At 39.9% G+C, this 19,476-nt stretch overlaps 1 protein-coding gene across 23 annotated transcripts in view; it reads right to left on the bottom strand.

Annotated features, from left to right (window-relative positions):
- MDM2 (MDM2 proto-oncogene) overlaps nucleotides 1–12,510 on the bottom strand; it is a 126,462-nt gene extending 113,952 nt beyond the window's left edge. For 19 of the 23 annotated variants that reach the window (XR_007517264.1, XR_007517265.1, XR_007517270.1 and 16 more), the window contains exons 1-6: nucleotides 12,410–12,499; nucleotides 11,608–11,698; nucleotides 8,122–8,196; nucleotides 5,501–5,634; nucleotides 3,432–3,481; nucleotides 17–84 (exon numbers count right to left, since the gene is read on the bottom strand). Coding sequence is in view for 12 of the 23 variants with exons in the window: in XM_049883839.1 (XP_049739796.1) it covers nucleotides 17–84; nucleotides 3,432–3,481; nucleotides 5,501–5,634; nucleotides 8,122–8,196; nucleotides 11,608–11,694 (414 nt within the window). In the remaining 11 variants the exon portion in view is untranslated. Of the gene's footprint in view, nucleotides 1–16; nucleotides 85–3,431; nucleotides 3,482–5,500; nucleotides 5,635–8,121; nucleotides 8,197–11,607; nucleotides 11,699–11,845; nucleotides 12,123–12,388 lie in introns of those variants that run through there. The other 4 variants (XM_049883833.1, XM_049883831.1, XM_049883832.1 and 1 more) reach the window with 4 other exon arrangements.
- Between the last annotated feature and the right edge of the window lie 6,966 nt (nucleotides 12,511–19,476).

The raw sequence follows: 19,476 nt of genomic DNA, 5'->3' as shown, positions 1-19,476 counted from the left end.
AAAGTTTAAAGATTACCTTTTGACCTTTCCCATCCTCAAGTTGACGCCTATTTTCACTCACAGATGTGCCAGAATCCAATGGTTCTGATAGAAAAGCAAAGCACAGAATCACAAACTAGGAAAGAAAGCAGTAGTTAACAGACACCAGCCCAGGACACAAGACAAACCCCTTACATAATTTAACCTTCCAACAACCATTAAATATGTGTCCCCCGGGTGCCAGTCCCCGTGCCAGATATTGAGATATGAATGTGTAATTCAATCTTAATAGAGAAGAAAAATACATAAAAGAGTAATTAAAAAAGTGTAGTAAACACCTTAAAAGAAGTATTATGAAATTTGTAAGTAGTGGAGATGAGAGAGCAATGATTATTGGTAGAGAGAGGGCAGGGTATGAGGAATAAGAATCAAGAAAAGTTTCATAGGAAATACATGGGAGGCAGGGCTGGGAAAGCCATTCCAGATGGAAGAAATGCAGGTGAAAAAGCAACCAGAAGGGACCTAACAGTGGCCTGTTGCAGGAACTACAAGTAGTTCATTATTGCTGGAATATAAGCAAAGTCAAATCATAAAGGATTCTGTGTGTCTTGCTAAACAGCACAAGAATGTCAACAAGCAGTGCTCATGATGTCATTCATGCTGTTATTCCCACATCACTGCGATCTTCCCTGCTGATACTACAGAATCCTCCCTAACACTGTTGCAGCCACTTATCATACAAAACGTTTGGTCAGGAGATAAATCTTATTTGCTAGCTCTTAGCAAACATTTTATCTAAAGAGCAATACAGAACCCTTAAATAGTAATTTTAAGAAGTGACAACTGACTCTCACGAAATAGAGAGAGCAGAGGCAGGGTAACCAGTATTAGTAACTGCAATAATACAAGTAAAAAAGTATTAAAGTCTAAACTATGGCATGGAAAAAAAGATCAAGTCCAGAAAAATTAAAAAGGTGAAAATCAGTAAGACCTGGAATATGATATACAAGGTAAGGGAGAAAGGAGTCAAGAAGGAGTCCAAGATTCTACTTTGAGTGGAATAAATGGGTGGTACCATTCACCAAGAGAGAAACTTCAGGAAGGTGAACAGATTTGGATGGAAAGATAATGAACTAAGGTAGCTGACAGTCATTCAGTCAAACAGGTTTAGTTTGTAGATGGATATATGAACTCAGCTCAAAAGTCAAAGCTTTACATATAAAATACATGCAATTACCCGAGAGCATAATCAAATGTGGCTGCAAACCTTTACAATATAAACCAAAACCAAACCCAGTGTTGTCGAGTCGATTCCAACTCATAGAGACCCGATATGCCCCATAGAGTTTCCAAGGAGCGCCTGGTGGATTTGAACTGCCGTCCCTTTGGTTAGCAGCCGTAGCACTTAACCACTAGGCCACCGGGGTTTCCAATATAAGGTATTAATATTTCTTCAACTAATAATAAACTGATTTCCTGTTTTCTTCTACATATAGAGCAATGGTTCTCAAAGGGCAATACTACCCCCTTGGGAACATTTTCATCTTAATAATGAAATCATGTATGAGCACTAACATTTTGAAATCTATATTATCATAAGTTAGTTTATTTTTTCTTCATATTATGGTTAAGGTATTATATTGATTTTCTTGTACATACAAATAAACTATATTATCCAGAAATCCCATTTTAGTATAACAGAGATGTCACAAAATACATGTAATAAAAAGGAACCACTAAGATGTGACAAGGTTGAAAACACTAACATAAGAATTTTGAAGTTAATTCTACCAATCTGAAACATAAACTGAATAAAAGCAGCTAAGTAATCTACAGGTTACCATCTCATTAATGTAATTTTCCTAGCAAATTACCATGTTTATTTAAACAAATAAACTTCTATACATACATGAAAAAACTCAACATAGTACTACAGATACTACAGTTTTCTACTTCATTTGCTGTTATCTGATTTCATAAATAAAGAGCATTAAAACAATAACATGTTAAGTAACCAGCCCAATAGTTACTTTTATTCTGGAATAAGATGGTGATCTCCTTTCCTGGGTCTTAAATCTTAACCTTGGAAGAGTGAGTAGTCAATCCAATTAACTAAATATCATATTAGTAAGACACTACACTGTGTGATGCAGAATGCAAACCAGAATAGGACACAGAAAATATAAACAACCGTAAAAAAGAATTATAACAATAAAATCTGAATATGGAATACCGGGGGCACAGAGGAGTAGTCAATTAAATTTATTCTTGGAACTAAATAAGCCTTTGAGAGCAGTTCTGAATTTTTCTTAAGGAAAGGCTTTAAGAAGGCTGTGGTGTGGTGGAGCCCGTTTCCATAGGCACTTGCAAACGGAGTGCATCTTTTCTGAACTCCATGTTCGTAGCCTGAAATTGGCCATGGTGTCGTACTTACCCATGAAAATCAGCAACCGCTACAAACTGGGGCTTTTCCCCCGGAGAGCTGTAAAACATTTACCGTGTGTGTGGGTGGGTGGTGTGTGTATATGTATGAACTAGAACAGCATACACAGGTACTTCTTTCTGGGAAGAGTAACCAGATTATCAGATTATCAAAGGGATATGTGACCTAAAAATAACCAGCTTAGAACTACAAATCTAAAGGTAGGGGAGCTAAACGCCACTTACTTACATAAATTGGTACACAACATTTTGTCTACTATCAAAAAATTAAAAAAAAACATCTTTCAAATGGTCCCACCTGGTATCTATACTTTCCACCAAAGCTTTTCAATATATTTTCAAGGTTTGATCACACCTCTACTAAGCAGCAACTTTTCAAATATTTACCTTCTTAAACATACCCCATTAATATAACAGGATATTTAAATATCATAAATCTGCATTAGAACCTCAGTATGCTATTTTAGTTCACATGTGTTTCTTCCTGTTAAATTAATTTATTATTATTGGAGCCCTGGTGGCACAGTGGTTAAGAGCTCGGCTGCTAACCTAAAGCCGCTCTTTGGAAACCCTACGGGGCAAGTTCTACTCTGTGAGTCGGAATCAACTCAACGGCAACGGTTTTTTTAATGGGTTTTACATAACCATGAACTTCCCTTCTTTCTGCCCTTCTATTCCCCTTCTCTGGTGCTCTGGTTGAGCAGTGGTTAAGCAGCTCAGCTGCTAACCAAAAGGTCAGCAGCTTGAACCCACCAGCTACTCCACAGGACAAAGACGTGGCAATCTGCTTCCATAAAAATTTACAGCCTTGGAAACCCTATGGGGCAGTTCTCCTATGTCCTATGGGGTCACTATGAGTCGGAATCAGCTCAAAGGCAACGAGTTTGGCTTTTTTATTACTATTATTATTAAATAAATAGCTAAAGCAACTTTTCAAAGCACCATTATAAAATGACTGTATGTACAAAAAATTTCTTTGAAATGTGTTTATGATATTCAAAATTACTTACCCTGCTGATTAACTACCACCAAGTTTCTGTAGATCATTGTATATATTTTCCTTGTTGGAAGAAAAAGATCAAAAAATGTGTATTTTAAAATAAAAATTTATTAAACTGGATTCAACCAGACATTTAAATGCCCATTACTATGAACTACTACACACACTCAAAACCACATTTTAAATTATTGCATTCAAATTGTATCACTGGAAGATCCTAGGCCCTACCAAAGTAATTAGTAGCACAATAACTACACACAGCTACTTCTAACGTAATCACTAAGGTCTCTCTAGCGCAAAGATTTCACATCTCCATTTCCTGAAATGTGCTTCATTTGGACTTTACCAAAAATCTCTGGGGGTGTGTGTGCACACTGAAGACAAATTAGCATGCTCACTTTCAAACAAATTGTCTAGCACTGTGCTTAAACACAGACTGTCTAAAAAAAGTAGTGGGTTATGCAAAACCCTCTATTACAAGAATTTCATTATAATCTTGACTTTTATCAACCTTGGACCAATCATCTCATTTTTTTCTTGGTCTTATATTTTAAAAACAAAAAAAAAAACAAGCAGTATTCATTCAGTAAAATACAGACTAAGCACCCACCCTGTCCCAGGCACTGATCTGGACATTGGGGAAAACAAGTAATAGCAGAAAAAAATCTCTGCCTCCTGGAGCTTATGTCCTAGCAAGACAATTTTCTTATTCTAATATCCATTATACGCCTGGTATATTTTTCTTTCTTTTTTAAACTAATGATTTTTAGAGACTGTTTGTTAGTCACAGGTATCATTTCTAATTCTCATTAATTCTCAAGGGTGAGAGGAAACTGCCAACTCCCAACTATCTCCCTTCACCCTTGGGATTGGTGACAGAATTCCTTAAGTTCAGAAAAACAATATTCCTGTTCATATCCCTTTTCAAGTCTGTAATTTCCCCAGTGTTCAATCTCTCAACATATTAGAATTTAAGTCAAAGACAGGTTTAAGATCATGCTTTCAATATCAGAAACATTCAAACGATATCATTAAAATGTAATATTCAAATGGTACAAAATCACCTATATAACTATTTCTTCAATTTATAAAATTAAAGCTTACATGAAAAAATCTCAAGGCCAAGTAGAAAATGGTAACGTAAATGAATATTAACCAGAAGTGCTTTGTCAATGGAAAGATGCTTATGTAATATTAAGAAGAATATAAAATTAAATATAGTATGTTCACAATTTAGGTTAAAACATGCCATTATATAAAAAATGACTGACAAAAATACTTTTTTGGTGATAAGCTACAGATCATTTTCTCTTTAGCACTGTCTTTTCCTAATGTTAAATAATGAATATATAGTACATTTATAGTAATAAAGTTGTAAAATATCTTTACCTTCTTTTTACTTGTTTTTGAGCATTATATACCATTTAGAATCCAGTTAACTACTCCAAGGAAAAGTATCAATCCTATTTATTAAAATATACATCTTACGTTTAACACCATGCTAAATCAAATGAGACAAGGCATTTCAGATTTAAGGTAAGAATGACTAAAATACTCAGTCTTCAGTTCCCAGTGGAATAACTGTGGAAATGTCACCTGGGTCAAACTCAGCTGAATAAGTATCATAATAGCTTATTACCAAAAAAAAAGATCTCCAAAGTAACTAAAGACCAAATTTAAGCCTGTGGTATAAATATTGTCTTTGGAAATTAATGCAATAATTTATAATATATAACTCTATCTAATACTTGAATACTTTGTTTGCTAAACGCTATGCTTTCTACACACTGTCCCTTCATAACCTCCCAGTGAGGCATTTATTTATATTATGCTTATCTACAAAGGCAGAAACTAAGGTTTAGAGGTTAAGTCGATTTACCTGTCACACTGCTAGCGCATGACTAAGCTAGATCTCAAACCCAAATTTTCAAGCAGTGTGCCATATCGCTAAGAAACTACATTTCCACATCTTTTACATATGTAGTAACAACTTTTCTCTGACAAAAGGGAGTGGGAATAGATATGAACTGAAATGTTTCCCAGCTGTATTTTTACAATGAACTAAGCTGAAGAATTTACCTGTGGTCTTTCACAGAGAAGCTTGGCTCACCAAACAAATCCCCTAGAAGATCATTTGAACAATATACCATATGTTGTTGTTTCTCATCATATAATCGTTTAGCCATAATATATTGGCCAAGATAAAATATAACCTGAAATAAGAAATACAATTTCTAAGCATTAAAGAAAACTAAATGTTAGTTTCTAATACATTCAATAATATCCTACTTACCTGGAGAGAGTTAAGCAACCAGCAACCACATAACCATGTAGAGTAACAACCATTCTATAAATACAACTGCTTTTAAAACCTTTTCATTTTAATATAATGCAAGTAGCTACCGCTTCTCTGATTTACTTAACTAAACCTTAAAACGTGTGGGTTTTTTTTCCTTGCAGACTTTAGCTCTGCCCAACCATGTTAGGAAGAAGCGGATAGGCAGCAAAATACAAAACCACTGATAGCAATAAAGTTGCAGCACCAAATAAATTTCAAAATACACCAACTAAAATGTGGCAGTGACTGGTGTTATTTAGAAAATAATCATGAACACTATACACCTCAATGGTCTGTGCTATCACAGAGGAAGACAGGAAAATGATCAATTACAACTGTGTGACAGTTTGGGAGAATTCGGTGAATTAAATGAGCCCTCAGATATCATCCCAATCTATACTACAATAATCAAAATAATGACCCTGAATTGTTACTATAAAGTTACATTCCATTCCATGAGCTCCACTAATACAAAGAAGTAAGCAATACATTTTAAGGCATCCATATGCAAACCTAATAACAACCACCTAAATTTGAATGGCATTTTACAGTTTGCAACGTACTAATATTAGCTCAACATCATTCTGATACTTCACAGAATTATCATCACCATATTAGAAATGAGAAAATAAAAGCTAAGAAAGGTTAAATAGTTCGCTGAGGACAGAGAACTAACCAGTATGAGTTAAGACTTGACCTCAAGTCTTCTGACTCCTAGTCCAATGCTCTATTACCCCATACTAGCTTTCATCACTCTCCCTTATGTCCCAGAACAAAGATCCTGGAACCTAAAACTGCATCATACAGCATACATATTATTGTTACATAATTTATAGTATAAGCCTTCTAAGTCTTCAGGATGGTCTTGATCACCTCATTTCTATCTACTACCAAATCCATACTTTGTTTCCTTAACTGATTATATATCGATAAAAAGTCGAATTCAAGTTTTAAAAAAAGCCAAACCTGTTGCCCATCGAGTTGATTCCGACTCATAGTGACCCTAAAGGACAGAGTAGAACTTCCCCATAGGGTTTTCAAGGAGCAGGTGGTGGACTCGAACTGCTGAGCCATAGCTCTTACCCACTGTGCCACCAGGGCTCCAAAAATCCAAGTTAACAGCCCTAAAAACATCATTTAACCCAACATTTCCCTACAAGTACTACAGATTTAACTGTTTAATTAAGCAGACTTCAGACTAAAAGGAATATTCCTACATGACTATGGACTGAAGAGATGGTTGCCCAGCAGCAAAAAGGAAGAAGGAAAAGAACCTAGACTCCTGCTACCACTCACCCATTAAAGAAGCCTATAAAAATGTGGCTGAAAAGGAAAGGACCTGGAACTTCTTCCTGCCCCAGTATTCTGACAGAAGTAGGATACTTCAGCGTTTTAAGCAACCTGGTCCCCATAAACTACATAGGAGAAATGTGAACAGATACAGTTCATTCATGTTGAAATTCTGCCTAGGATAGCCCACACTCTCACTGTTAAGTCACGTTCTGTGCAAGAATTTAACATTCAGTATTAAACACATTGAAATATTGCATTCATGTAAATAGAACATGTGCACGAATCAGCTCACCTCTACCCTAGAAAGAATGGTATACTGTATTCATGTATCTCTAGTGCAGAGCTTGTTAACCTGGGGGCCAGGGACTCCCAAGAGGGGCATGGATAGAATTCGGGGGGTCCATTAATTTGGATGAGGAAAAAAAATGTTTCTATCCTTACTTTCATTAACTGAAATTTAGCTTTTCTTCAATTATGAATGTAGGCAGCAAACCACAATGGTATTAGCCACATCTGTGTTTCATTTCATGCTATGCTTATCACAAACACCTCAAAATATCACTTATGCTCCTCACTACTCCAAGATTACATTTATTAGATCTGCTGCTAAATCGTATTTAATGTGTTAATAAAAAAGCACGCATCGGAAACCGTATTATTTACTATTTTGATAACTGTATTTTAACACAATGTTTCCTTTGTGATGCTATGTATTTTATTCCACAAATTTAAAAACATAATTTTGAGAATGGATTCATAAGCTTTACCAGTTTGCCAGATGGATCCATAGCGCAAAAATGTTAAGAATCCCTGCTTCCACTGGTCTCTGAGTTCCCAGCTGAGAAATGAAACTAAATACAATAGTCTTCGGCTTCAAAGTATAGACCAAATTACCATAAACCCAAAAAACCAAACCCACGCTGTCAAGTTGATTTCGACTCATGTACTACATAATATTGCTGCTTATTGAAAATTCCTTTATCTAGCCAATTATCCCCATGGTCTTAGGCACCATTAAGTATGGTTACATATAATAGCAAGACATTAATTATTTCTAAGTTCAGCTTACCTCTTTCATAGTGTAAGTGTCTTTTTGGGCACCAACAGACTTCAACAACTTCAAAAGCAATGGCTTTGGTCTAACCTATAAAAAACAAGGAATTGCTATTATACTTCCAAAATTAGTCCAGAGCTATAAGCCTCTCAGCAAACACATGTGATAGAAATTCAATTAAGGGAGCAGACACTACGTTTAACAGTCTCATAGGGTCAGACCTCAAAAAAGTAGTCATAGTATTTTTTAAAAACTATACTAGTTAGCCTATATAAACTATATACCATAGACTGTCACGGGGATTTGGAAAAAAAGCTGGGGAGGATTTAGTACTTTGCAAATATCATGGGGGACTAAAGTATCATTGTTGCTGTGTGCCATCAAGTCAATTCCAACTCATAATGACCCTTGTAGGACAGAGCAGAACTGCCCCATGGGGTTTCCAAGGAGCGGCTGATAGATTCGAACAGCCAACCTTTTGGTTAGCAGCCTGAGCTCTTAGCCACTTCGCCACCAGGGCTCCTGAAGTATCATTAGTTACTATCGAAAACAGTACCCATCTCAAGGCAACATTATTCTCTTCCTTGACTACTGCTATCACCTGTTGCTGCTTTATAAACTCAACTATAAACAGAATACTCAAATGAGTTTAAACTGTTACAGAATCCAAGAAAGAATAATGTTTTAGAGTTCGGTCGGTTATTTCACCAAACTTAACTTTCTGCAGATAAGGTTCCTAAAGGCTAAAGAGCTTAAATAACTAACCCAAGCTGACACATGTCACATACCTCAACTACAACCCAAATTTCTTTCTTACTATATAATGCTGCCTCTCAACTGTTCTACAATTTAAATACCTACTTGACAAACATTTATGGAGCTTCAGTATGCACCGGACAATGTCAAGTATTGCCAAAAGACAAATAACCTGCACTCAAGCCTACCAACCAGATCAGGGTCAGGAAACTTTTTCTGTAAAGGGCCAGATGGCAAATATTTCAAGCTCTATGTGACAGATGGTATGTCACAACTACTCAAGTCTGCCATTATAGCAGCAAAGTTTAAGAGCTATGGCTGCTAACCAAAAGGTCATCGATTTGAATCCACCATCTGCTCCCTAGAAATCCCATGGGGCAGTTCTATTCTGTCCTATAGGGTCGCTATGAGTCAGAATCAACTCTACGGCAATGAGTTTTCTATAAACATGTAGACTAATGGGCATGGCTGAATTCCAATAAAACTTTATTTACAAGAACAGGCAGTGGGCCAAATCTGGCTAACAGGCTACTAGTCTGCCTGATCCTGATCAAGAGGCCTTTCAAGTGGTATTGAGAAAATAAATGGCAAGGGGAAAGGGATATAATGTGCTTACGTTCTCTCCCTACATGTTGCTACGTTAAAATCTGCAAAACCCAAGTATCTTCACAGCTTGCCAGTCCCACAGACTGCCTCACACCTCTCTTCAATATGCCCCTATCCTTTGTTTAACCTTGAGATCTGACAGCATTTCAGTTTGGGATCTAACTCCCAAAACCAGACTTAAGAATACTGCCTATTTTCAGCTAATCAACAGAAAAACATTATTTAATCACTGAGACACTTAAAATACACACTAAATATAGGATTGAATCATTCATTATTTGATCACACAAATTTCTTATTATGTACTCGCATGTCATTTTACTTTTCAGGCTATGTAAGAATGAACTCCACATAAAAGATAAAAATTACTTTTTTTCTCCTAACTTTTTATATATGCTATGCTAACACCAAGTTATGTGAAATAATTCCAAAGTAAAAATCTGCAACAAAAAGCCATCAGTCTTTTATTAAGACTTAAAACACATGCAAGGAGCCCTGGTGGCACCATGTTTAAATGCTCGGCTGCTAACCAACCAAAAGGTTGGTGGTTTGAACCTACCAGCTGCTCTGAGGGAGAAAAGACCTGGGGATCTGCTTCTGTGAAGATTACTGCCTAGGAAACCCAACGGGCCAGTTGTACTCTGTCATATAGGGTTGCTATGAGTCAGAAGTGACTCAGCATCACACAACACACGCACACAAGACACATGCATTAATTAAAAAAGTATGATAAAAGACATCACTCTTAATTTTACATTTAAGGAAAAAAAGACAAATTCCACTTGAAGATACAGACAAAAACCAAAAATACTAGAAATATGGGACTTCATTTGCATAATCTTAGAAGTGGAGAGGTCTTCGAAGCATATGAAATTCAAAAAGGAAAAGACCAACAAATTTTGACTTCAGGAAAATTCATAACTTCTCAATGGTGAAAAGGCAACGAAGTTAAATAAAACATTTGTAAGACAAAAGTTAAATGCACTTCATTTACGGAAAACTACTACAAATTGTTCCGAAAAATACGATAAGCCTAAAGAAAAACAGACAACCAGGCAAATCCCAGAAGAAGCACAAGTGACTTAAATGTAAAGATGCCCAGCCCCACCAGAAATTAGGGAAATACAAATTTAAACAGTACCTTCTCTCCAAAACAAATGGCCAAAAAAAGATTGATAATAGTCAATCATAATGAGATTGTTAAGGAGTGAAAACTTACAACACTTTTGGTGAGCAATCTGCCAGTACCCAAAGGACCTAGGAGTCAATCTTTCTTACAGAAATATACATATAACACTTAAAAAAAAAAAAAAAAAAAAGGGGGACATGTACAAGGCCACAGCTGGTAATACTCAAAAACTAGACAATTTAAAAATCTATCAGTAAAAGCATAAATAATAAAAAATGGTGGCACAATGGTTAAGAGCTTGGCTGCTAACCAAAAAAGATCAGCAGTTCAACTCCACCAGCCGCTCCTGGGAAACCCTATGGGGCAGTTCTACTCTGTCCTATAGGGTTCCTGTGAGTCAGAATCCACTCTAGGGCAAAGACCTTTTTTGGGGGTATACTCCTGTTACCAAATACTACGCAGCTGTTAAAAAGAACACAGCAGGTTTTATTTGTTGACGTGGGTGGAGGTCCACATAACACAGTAAGTGAAAAATGCAAATTGCAGATCCTCTCATTTAATCCTATTTCAGTAAAACAAAAGAGGGCTATAACCGATTTAAACACACTTGGGACTATATACATGGGTATACACACAGAAGATTTAAAAGGATACATGGGGCAGAGAAGACTGGAATTTTCAGTTTTTACTTTATACATTTCTGTAATGCCTAAAATCTTTACAAGTACGAATTACTTCCGTATTTTTAAAAACCATTTGACAGTTCAAAAAAGAGGGAAAGAAAAAAACCAGTCACATAATACACTTAACTTCAGCATCTGCGCTCCAGAATATAAAGAAATTCATTTTTAAAGCCTCTTGGGGTAAAGGGCTAACAAAATATATCGACTGACTCCTCAAGTAAACTTTTATTCCAAGCCGTTCATGCCTGAGGCAGATGTCAGAATTCAAGCAATGTACCTAAAATTTCATTTAAAGAGCGATGTTACACTTGAGACAAAAATACCAACCAGGGTCTCTTGTTCTGAAGCAGGAATCTGTGAGGTGCTTGCAGCAGCACCATCGGTTGTAGACACAGACATGTTGGTGTTGCACATCTGCCTACAAGTGTGGGGAAAAAACACACACACACACACATATGAGGAAAACTTGAAATAGGGAAACATCTGAGAAAACGACAAAATCATACATAAAGGAGGTAAAAGATGCTTTTATTAAAACTAAAGCCATTAGCAAGTCGGTCCTTACCTGGAGCAGTATACAAAAAGGTGCTGTGCGTCAGTGAGCGCCAATGAACACAGCTGGGGAAAGGCATGGTTTTTAAATAGCCTCAGCTGGAGACAAGTCCGGGCTTAGCTCCTCTTACTGCAGACTCAGAACTTGTCCGAACTTGACCAGCCCAAGAGGAAAAGCTGAGTCAACCTGTCCACTGAACTAGCCCAATCTCGCCCAGGGAGGGAGCCCTGTTCAGGCAGGCTACCGAACAGGCACCTGTCATCATTCGACCCCCTGCCAGGAGGCGACGGCGACCCGCAGCCCCCCGCCCACGTGACCTTTACCCCCGCCTCCAGGAAGACCCCCACCCCGCCCTCGCCCTACCGGGAGCGCGGGCCCGAAACCCCGCCCTCCTCTCGGGCTGTGACAACCTCCCCTCCTTCCAACAAAACCTCAACCCACGTGCCCTGCGACCCCTACCACAAATGACAAAGACTGCGCCGCGGAGCGTGCGGAGAAGCGGCGAGACCAGAGCGAGCTAGAGCACCTAAATCACAGATCAGAAACAGGACTGACCGTGCGCTTCCGGGCCAATACCTGCTTCTCACCGTACGTGGTATTCTGCGCCAGGAGCTGGGGGATCCCTCGAGGCTCCCCACTACCCTTCACGGAGCGCGCGGAGGCCCGACGTCCTGGGCCTCGGCGACCATTTCACTCGCAGGCCCACGCCGCTGGGGCGCTCGCACGCGGTAGGTCCGAAGGAGGCTCCCGACAGCGAAGGCGGCGGGACCTCGCTCAGAGGGGTCAGGGCTGCCCCTCAGGCTCAGCTTCTTGCGCCATTCTCCTTCCAGTCACACAGGGCGGTACAGGCCCCGAAAGGAACCGAGCTCGCTGAGGTTCCCCCCCATGCGCGCCTCCTACCGCCGGAGGGGAGCGCGCCGGAAGCTGCGGCCCATCCGGACGTTTGCGCGCGCGCGCCCAAGGCCCGCCGCCTCCGCCAATTGGGGAAGGGGTCTCAGCGTCGCGTGTGCAGGCTACTGCCGCCTGCGCGAATGGAGGTTCGGGGGTTCCACACCGCGCCCCTAGGCCCCTCGCCTCCGCCAATTGGGGGAGGGGTGTTGGCGCGCGTGGCGGGGGCCCAGCGGCCTCTGCAGGTGGGGAGAGGCGGTGCTCGGCGCGCGCGACTTGCTGCCCGGGTTTCGGCCGCAGTTTCACTCTGAGGTGCTCGGCGGGCCCCGCCCGCTGCCCGCCTCGCTTGCCGGGCAACGCTTGGGACTTCTTTAATCGTTGTGCTGTTTTTGTATTTCGTGTGTTGACGCCTCCCGACTGCGGTGGAAACTGCAGGCAAATACAAACCGAAGTCCCGCAGCTGCCGAAAGAGAAACCAAAATTAACAGCTCTGGTATTTTAAGCCCACACCGAAGACTTCTGGAGTTTTATACAAATCGGAATTATTTCAAGCTTTTTTTTTTAAGATTTAAAATAGCACACAATATACGCTTGTATACAGGTGCGGAATTGATTCGATGGCACTGGGTTTTCTGGGCACTGGTGCGCAGAAATGTGGTTGGGAAGTAAAGACAATATTGGATACCGTTGGAGAATGGGGGGGGGGGTAAGGAAGATAGTTACTCTTCGCTTTATTTTTAGAATGTTTGTATTTGTTGGTTGGTTACCCCTTGCCTTCTTGGCATCAGAGTGGATTCCGACTCATAGCGATCCTATAGGACAGGGTAGAACTGCCCCATAGGGTTTCCAAAGAGCGCCTGGTGGATTTGAACTGCCTGCCTTTTGGTTAGCAGCCTAGCTCTTAACTGCTACCCACCAGTATAAAAAAAAAATTAGGAGAGAGTAAAAGTACCCATAGGCAGTGGCATCACTAGGAGGATGTGGGGGATGTGAGCCATACAGGCTAACACTCTCAGAGGGGATGACACCGGAATGACTGTTTATAAAATTTTTGTGCAGTGTTCCCAGCAGAAATTTTTTTTTTTAAATCCCTGTAGTTGTAATAAAAATATTTTTCAAAAGCCCAGCTTACCTGTATCAATATACCTATAAGGCTAAAACTCTGTCCTGATTTACTTCTTGAACCTTCTAACGCGCACCTGTCAGAGCTGTCATTATCACCTAATTACAATGACGTTTCGAGTCACATGAGTTCGTCTGCTGGCGCTATGAGCGCACACTGTTTTCATTTCGGCTGGTGTTTTTGTAGTCACTGATTTTGTCAAATTTTTGGTGTTTTAGCTGCAATATTGTAATTAGCATGGGGGGAGACACCATGAGTTACCTCACTGGGTGATACCAACCCTAGTGATGCCACCGCCCGTATGGGTTTCTAAGGCTGTAATCTTTAGGGAAGCCACATCTTTCTCCCGTGGAACAGGTGATAGGTTCAAACCACCAACCCTTTGGTTAGCAGCCAAGCGCTTAACCACTGCGCCACCAGGACTTCTTGGTTGGTTGGTTAGTTGGTTTATATTAGGTGCTCACATCTCGGATATACTGAAAGATCTAATTTTCACTTTTGGCACACATCCATGGCACATGTTTTTGATGTTATCTCAAAAATGAACAAGAACACAAGAGTTGACTCAAAAAGTACAGTCACTACAAAGAGCTGCTTCTCTGGGCAGTAAGTGATTAGTTCCTTGTGAGCAAAAACCACCTTTTTTATAAAATTGTATCCTCTTCTCTCCCTCCCTAACCTACTAGAAAGGAACTCCCCTTTGGTGTTCATTCAATTAATTTAACTGTTAATATTAATTTGAGGAATTTGGTGTGGCTTTTTAAAAGTCTCATCTTTATCAGATCAAATATATGAGATTTCTGGTTGTGAAACCTGATATTTGAAACTGAATGAAGGTAACTCCAGAGATGGAAAAAATCTGAGCATAAAAAGAAATGATACAGGTTGGCATTTGTTAAATGCCAAATGAATGAACACCTGTGTGCACTAAGAGTGTAAAGACAGGATTGATCAGTGAATATTGGGACAGTGCACAAAGGCCTCAGAGAGCGTATTACACCTTTTGTGCCTTTAAGGATGGTAAGATTTAAAAACAAAAGACTAAAGCATTCGGATACACCCAGCTGCTGGACAGGAGAAAGACCTGGTGATCTGCCAAGAAAATCCTATGGGATAGGTCTATGTCATATGGGGTCGTTATGAGTCGAAATCGACTTAGTGGCACGCAACAACAATTTCATGTGCAAGAAAAATACGTTTTTTAAAAAGTGCAGAAGTGAAAATATGAGGGCTGTTTGAAAAACAAATAAATCATTTTGACTTGCATGAAAGTCAGGGAAAAAAAAAAAAGGAAATCTGGGCCTTAGAGTAGGCAAGGCACAGACACCAGAAGCATGTAAACAGGTGATTTGCTTTAAACTGTATCTTACCAGGACCACCAAAAGCCAACTCAAGCTCTGAATAGTTGAGCCAGCCCCTTCTGTGATAACTCTTATTGTTCAGAACCCTTCCCGTTGGCTCTGGGAATTATTGGAGCAGAAACAAAGGGCAGAACTAATAGGATTAGTCTTTTTCTAGTGGAACCTGAAAAGGAAGGGCAGAAATGAAGAAAGAAGTGATGGAATTTGGGGTTTTATTATTTTTTTTCCCCCAGGGGGAGAGAGATGAAGCAAAGATTCAATCTTTGAAGGGATTGTTGAACACTTACTGTGTGTACCAAGGACTACCCTAGCCCCACATGGTGAACAACATATACTCCCTGTCATCATGGAAACTAGATGGGTTCAGGGCAATGAGTTTCTCTATATATGGCCTTTCTGGCTCTGGGTTTGTAGTTCTGATGATTTGCTAGACTACAATCTTGCAAAGAGATTGATTAGTCTACTGTGCAAATCAGGTACGTAAAACCCCTGCAGGGATTGGTTAATCACTATGGTGTGCCCTACCAAGGAGATTGGTCAGTTTTACCATCCTGCTAGGCTTAAAAGTGTCAACAGACAGAGGCTAATTGGGGAGGGGGGAACCTCAATACCACAAACAAGAAGAGCCAGGAGTGCAGCACATCCTTTAGACCCAGGGTTCCTGTGCTGAGAACCTCCTAGACCCAGGAGACAGCTGTAACACTGGGGATGGTATGAGGCATCATGAGATGGTGCAAGACAGTACAAGAGCCAGGAGACTGGCACACGATAGCTGCAGTAGGCTTCCTGGCCCATGAGAGAGGCAGCTGTAGTGGACTTGTTGACCCATGGAGTGAGAGAGCTGAGCGCCTACGGGCAGGAGGCTTCCTGGCAGAGTAGGGTGGCTCCAGGCACTTATCTATGGAGTTAAAGTGTTGTAACACTTGCCTGAGCAGGGCAGTGGGCCCAAGGAAGCCCAGCAGCAGCAGGAGCTGAAAGCATTTTTGATTGTAAGCCATCCCGATTGATGAACTGTATCCTGTCTCCTGAGTTGTTCCCGTTACTTCCAAGTTGATCCTCATCCTATTACTAGGGTTACTAGTAACCTATTGCTCCCTAGTAAACCCCATAATCATGAGTATGGCCTATGAGTTCTATGTGGCCATTGCAACAAATTATTGAACCCACGAGAGAGGTACAGAGTGCTGTGGGGAGAATGGCTGGTGTCAGAATTGGTAAAAAGGTTGGAGAGTGGCAGTATGTCTGACCTCCAACTCATAGGAATCAGCTTTGTGCTGGTCTTGATTTTCATCTCTCCTCTGAAGTTAGAGGCCTTCCAACACTACCACATTAGACAGGATGATTCGCAATTTCTAGCCAAAGAGAATGATGATACTCTGACGAGAAATAAAGTCTGGAGGGGATAAAAAGTTGGGTTGTTATTGAGTTTGGGGTGATGCACCACATAATGGAAAGTTCAGTAATGAAAAACCGAAGCTCAGGGCTGAAAACAGCTTTGATGGTTGGCCCAACACTTAAGAATTGATTAGTTCCTCAAGGGAGGGAAGAGGCTGAACTGGGATATGTCAGCAGAGGTAGAAACAGCAAAGAAATGAGAGAAGTGATTAGAAGGCCAACCAACACAAGACCGTATAATGGTGTCTGAAAAACCAGAGGGCTCAGTGATATTGAGAACTGCAGACATCAAAGAAGATGAGGAAGGAGAAAGGCAGCTGGATCTGTTCACTCTAAAAGCAGTTCCTATTGTTTGTGACCTTATCACTTAAAAAAAAAAAATGCAGACCAGCTGCGGTTGTTTCCCTGCATTCCACAGTTAACCTATTTCACTTCGCCCTTTGTTGTGCGCACTTGAAGCTTTTCTGGGAGCAAGCTGATGCTTAATTTCTAGTAGCATTGTTCTTGGCACTCTCCTTTGTTCCAAGAAATACCTTGAGAACCATTATATTCTTTGGGACCTAAAGTCTGCAAACATGTCCACAGTGGACTTTTATTCTCATCCAAGGGTGACTTCATACTTGTATTTATTAATGACAACTGAGCAGTCTTTAAAGAATGGTGGAAGAGAAACAAGATTTATCTCAAACATGATGTTTAGAATGTTTTTAGAATGCTGGAAGTTTCACAGTATTTATAAGACCATATGAGATTGTACTATTAGTTCCCATTCCATATATCTTTCCAAACATCTGCAGGTGAATGTTGTTAGTTGCATTGAGTTGGCTCCAACTCATCGCAACCCCATGCATAACAGAACAAAACTTTGCTCAATCCTGCCCCATCTTTATAATTGTTGATGTGTTTGAGTCCATTGTTACGGCCATCGTGTCACTGAGGGTTACCCTCACCTGCTACGGCCCTCTACTTTACCAAACATGATGGCTTTCTCCAATGAGCCGTCTCTCCTGATGATGCATCTAAAGTAAATGAGTCAAAGTTTTGACAGTATTGCTATTTTATATCTTTTTTTCTACTTAATTTTCTATTTGGTTATTGAAATATTATGGATTAAACCCTGTCCCCAAAAACATATGTTGTAAATCCTAACCTTCACGCCTGGGGTTGGAGCCCTCGTGGTGCAGTGATTGGTGTCATATAGGGTTGCTGTGAGTCAGAATGGACCCAACAGCAACAGGTTTGGTTTTTTGTTTGATGCCTGTGGTTATAATCCCCTTTGGGAATGGGTTGTCTTTGTTCTATGAATGAGGCAGGATTTGTGTAGGGTGTATCTTGAATCAGTCTCTTTTTTAATTTAAAATAAATGCAAGCTAGCAAGTAGAAAGGGGGGAAGAGAGATGCCAAGCCACATGAAGACCACCCAGGAGCAGAAGCTAAAAGAGACAAGGACCTTCCTCCAGAGACAACAGAGAGAGAAAGCCTTTCTTCCCCTAGGGCCAGCAGTGCCCTGAATTTGGACTTCTAGCCTCTTATGCTGTGAGAAAATAAATTTCTGTTTGTTAAAGCCATCCATTTGTGGTATTTCTATTACAGCAGCACTAGATAACTAAGACACTGACGTACGGAATAATTACTGATTTTAGTATTTTGATCTTATAGCCAGCAATACTGCTGCATTTTCTGTTATAAATATCAGTTTTTCAGTAGTAGATTCTCTTGAATTTTCTATGTAGATACTAATATCGTTTGCAAAACTGATCAGTCTGTCACTTCCTTTCTTACACCTCTTATTTCATTTTCTTGCCGTATAGCCATTTGACCAATTATTACTTTATGAAATAGTAGTAATGATAGTGGGCATCCTTACCTTATTCCTGATTTTACTAAAACTGCTTTTAAAGTTTGATGTTTGCTGTAAGCTTTAGGAAGGTTCCCTTTATCACATTATAAAAGTTTCCTTCTATTCCTGTTTTTTGGTTTTGGTTTTTAACATGAATGAGTGTTCAGTTTTATCTAGTGCTTTTTTATGCATCTAAAGATGGCATGGGGTTTTCTCCTTTAATCTGTTAATGTAGTGAGATTAAGATGATAAGTTTTCTAGTAGTGAACCAGAAATTAAACATAAGGTTGCTCCCAGGAAAGCCTCAAGCACAACAAAGATAAACTTTACTTGTTTGAGTCCTTTTTGTTTTGTTTTTTTTTAAGACACCGATGAATTGAATTTATAACAGGAATAGTGTAACAGGATGATATGGGGCATAACTGACATTTTCTCCTGCCCTTACCAAGTATTTCAGGGATTTCAGTGAAGACATTGCCATTTTGAGAACAAAGTTACTCAATTTGCCAAGGTAAGTTCAAATAAGGCCCAAGTCTTGGCCTGAGACTCTGGTTCCCACAGGGGCAATAGAGCCTGAACTGGCTTGATGGCTTTTACCATTAAGAGTCTTAAGCCAGGACTAGCAAAAAAAGAGGCCACATTTTGGAGGACTGAAAAGTGTATAACCTTCCACCCTCCCCAACTAAATCTGAGACTTGTGATCATATCTTCTCTGAAAGTTGCTTAGCCACTGAACTGGCAGAAGAGGCATGCTGAGGTTGAACAGCATCTCCACTCCTTAATGGGGAAAGGTTGTTGGAGTTTCCCACAGGTTAAGTGGTCCCTGAAGAAGATGGCAGAGGTGTAAAGCAGTTTTGCTGGTAGCTCCTAAGATGACCATTATCTGGGTAATAGAACCCTGACAGCAAGAGACTATAGGATGTCTACTGGTAGAATGTGCTGAGTTGGGGAGAAGGAAGTTGAGCTTCATTTAGATTTCCCCTGCCCAACTTCCCACCAAGACCATGCCATAGGACCCTTTGGAGAACTATCATTT

This window comes from Elephas maximus, chromosome 4 (genome assembly GCF_024166365.1).
Source record: "Elephas maximus indicus isolate mEleMax1 chromosome 4, mEleMax1 primary haplotype, whole genome shotgun sequence".
NCBI lineage: Eukaryota > Metazoa > Chordata > Mammalia > Proboscidea > Elephantidae > Elephas > Elephas maximus.
Note: the sequence above shows the minus strand (reverse complement) of the source record. Positions and strands in the feature narration are given on the sequence as shown.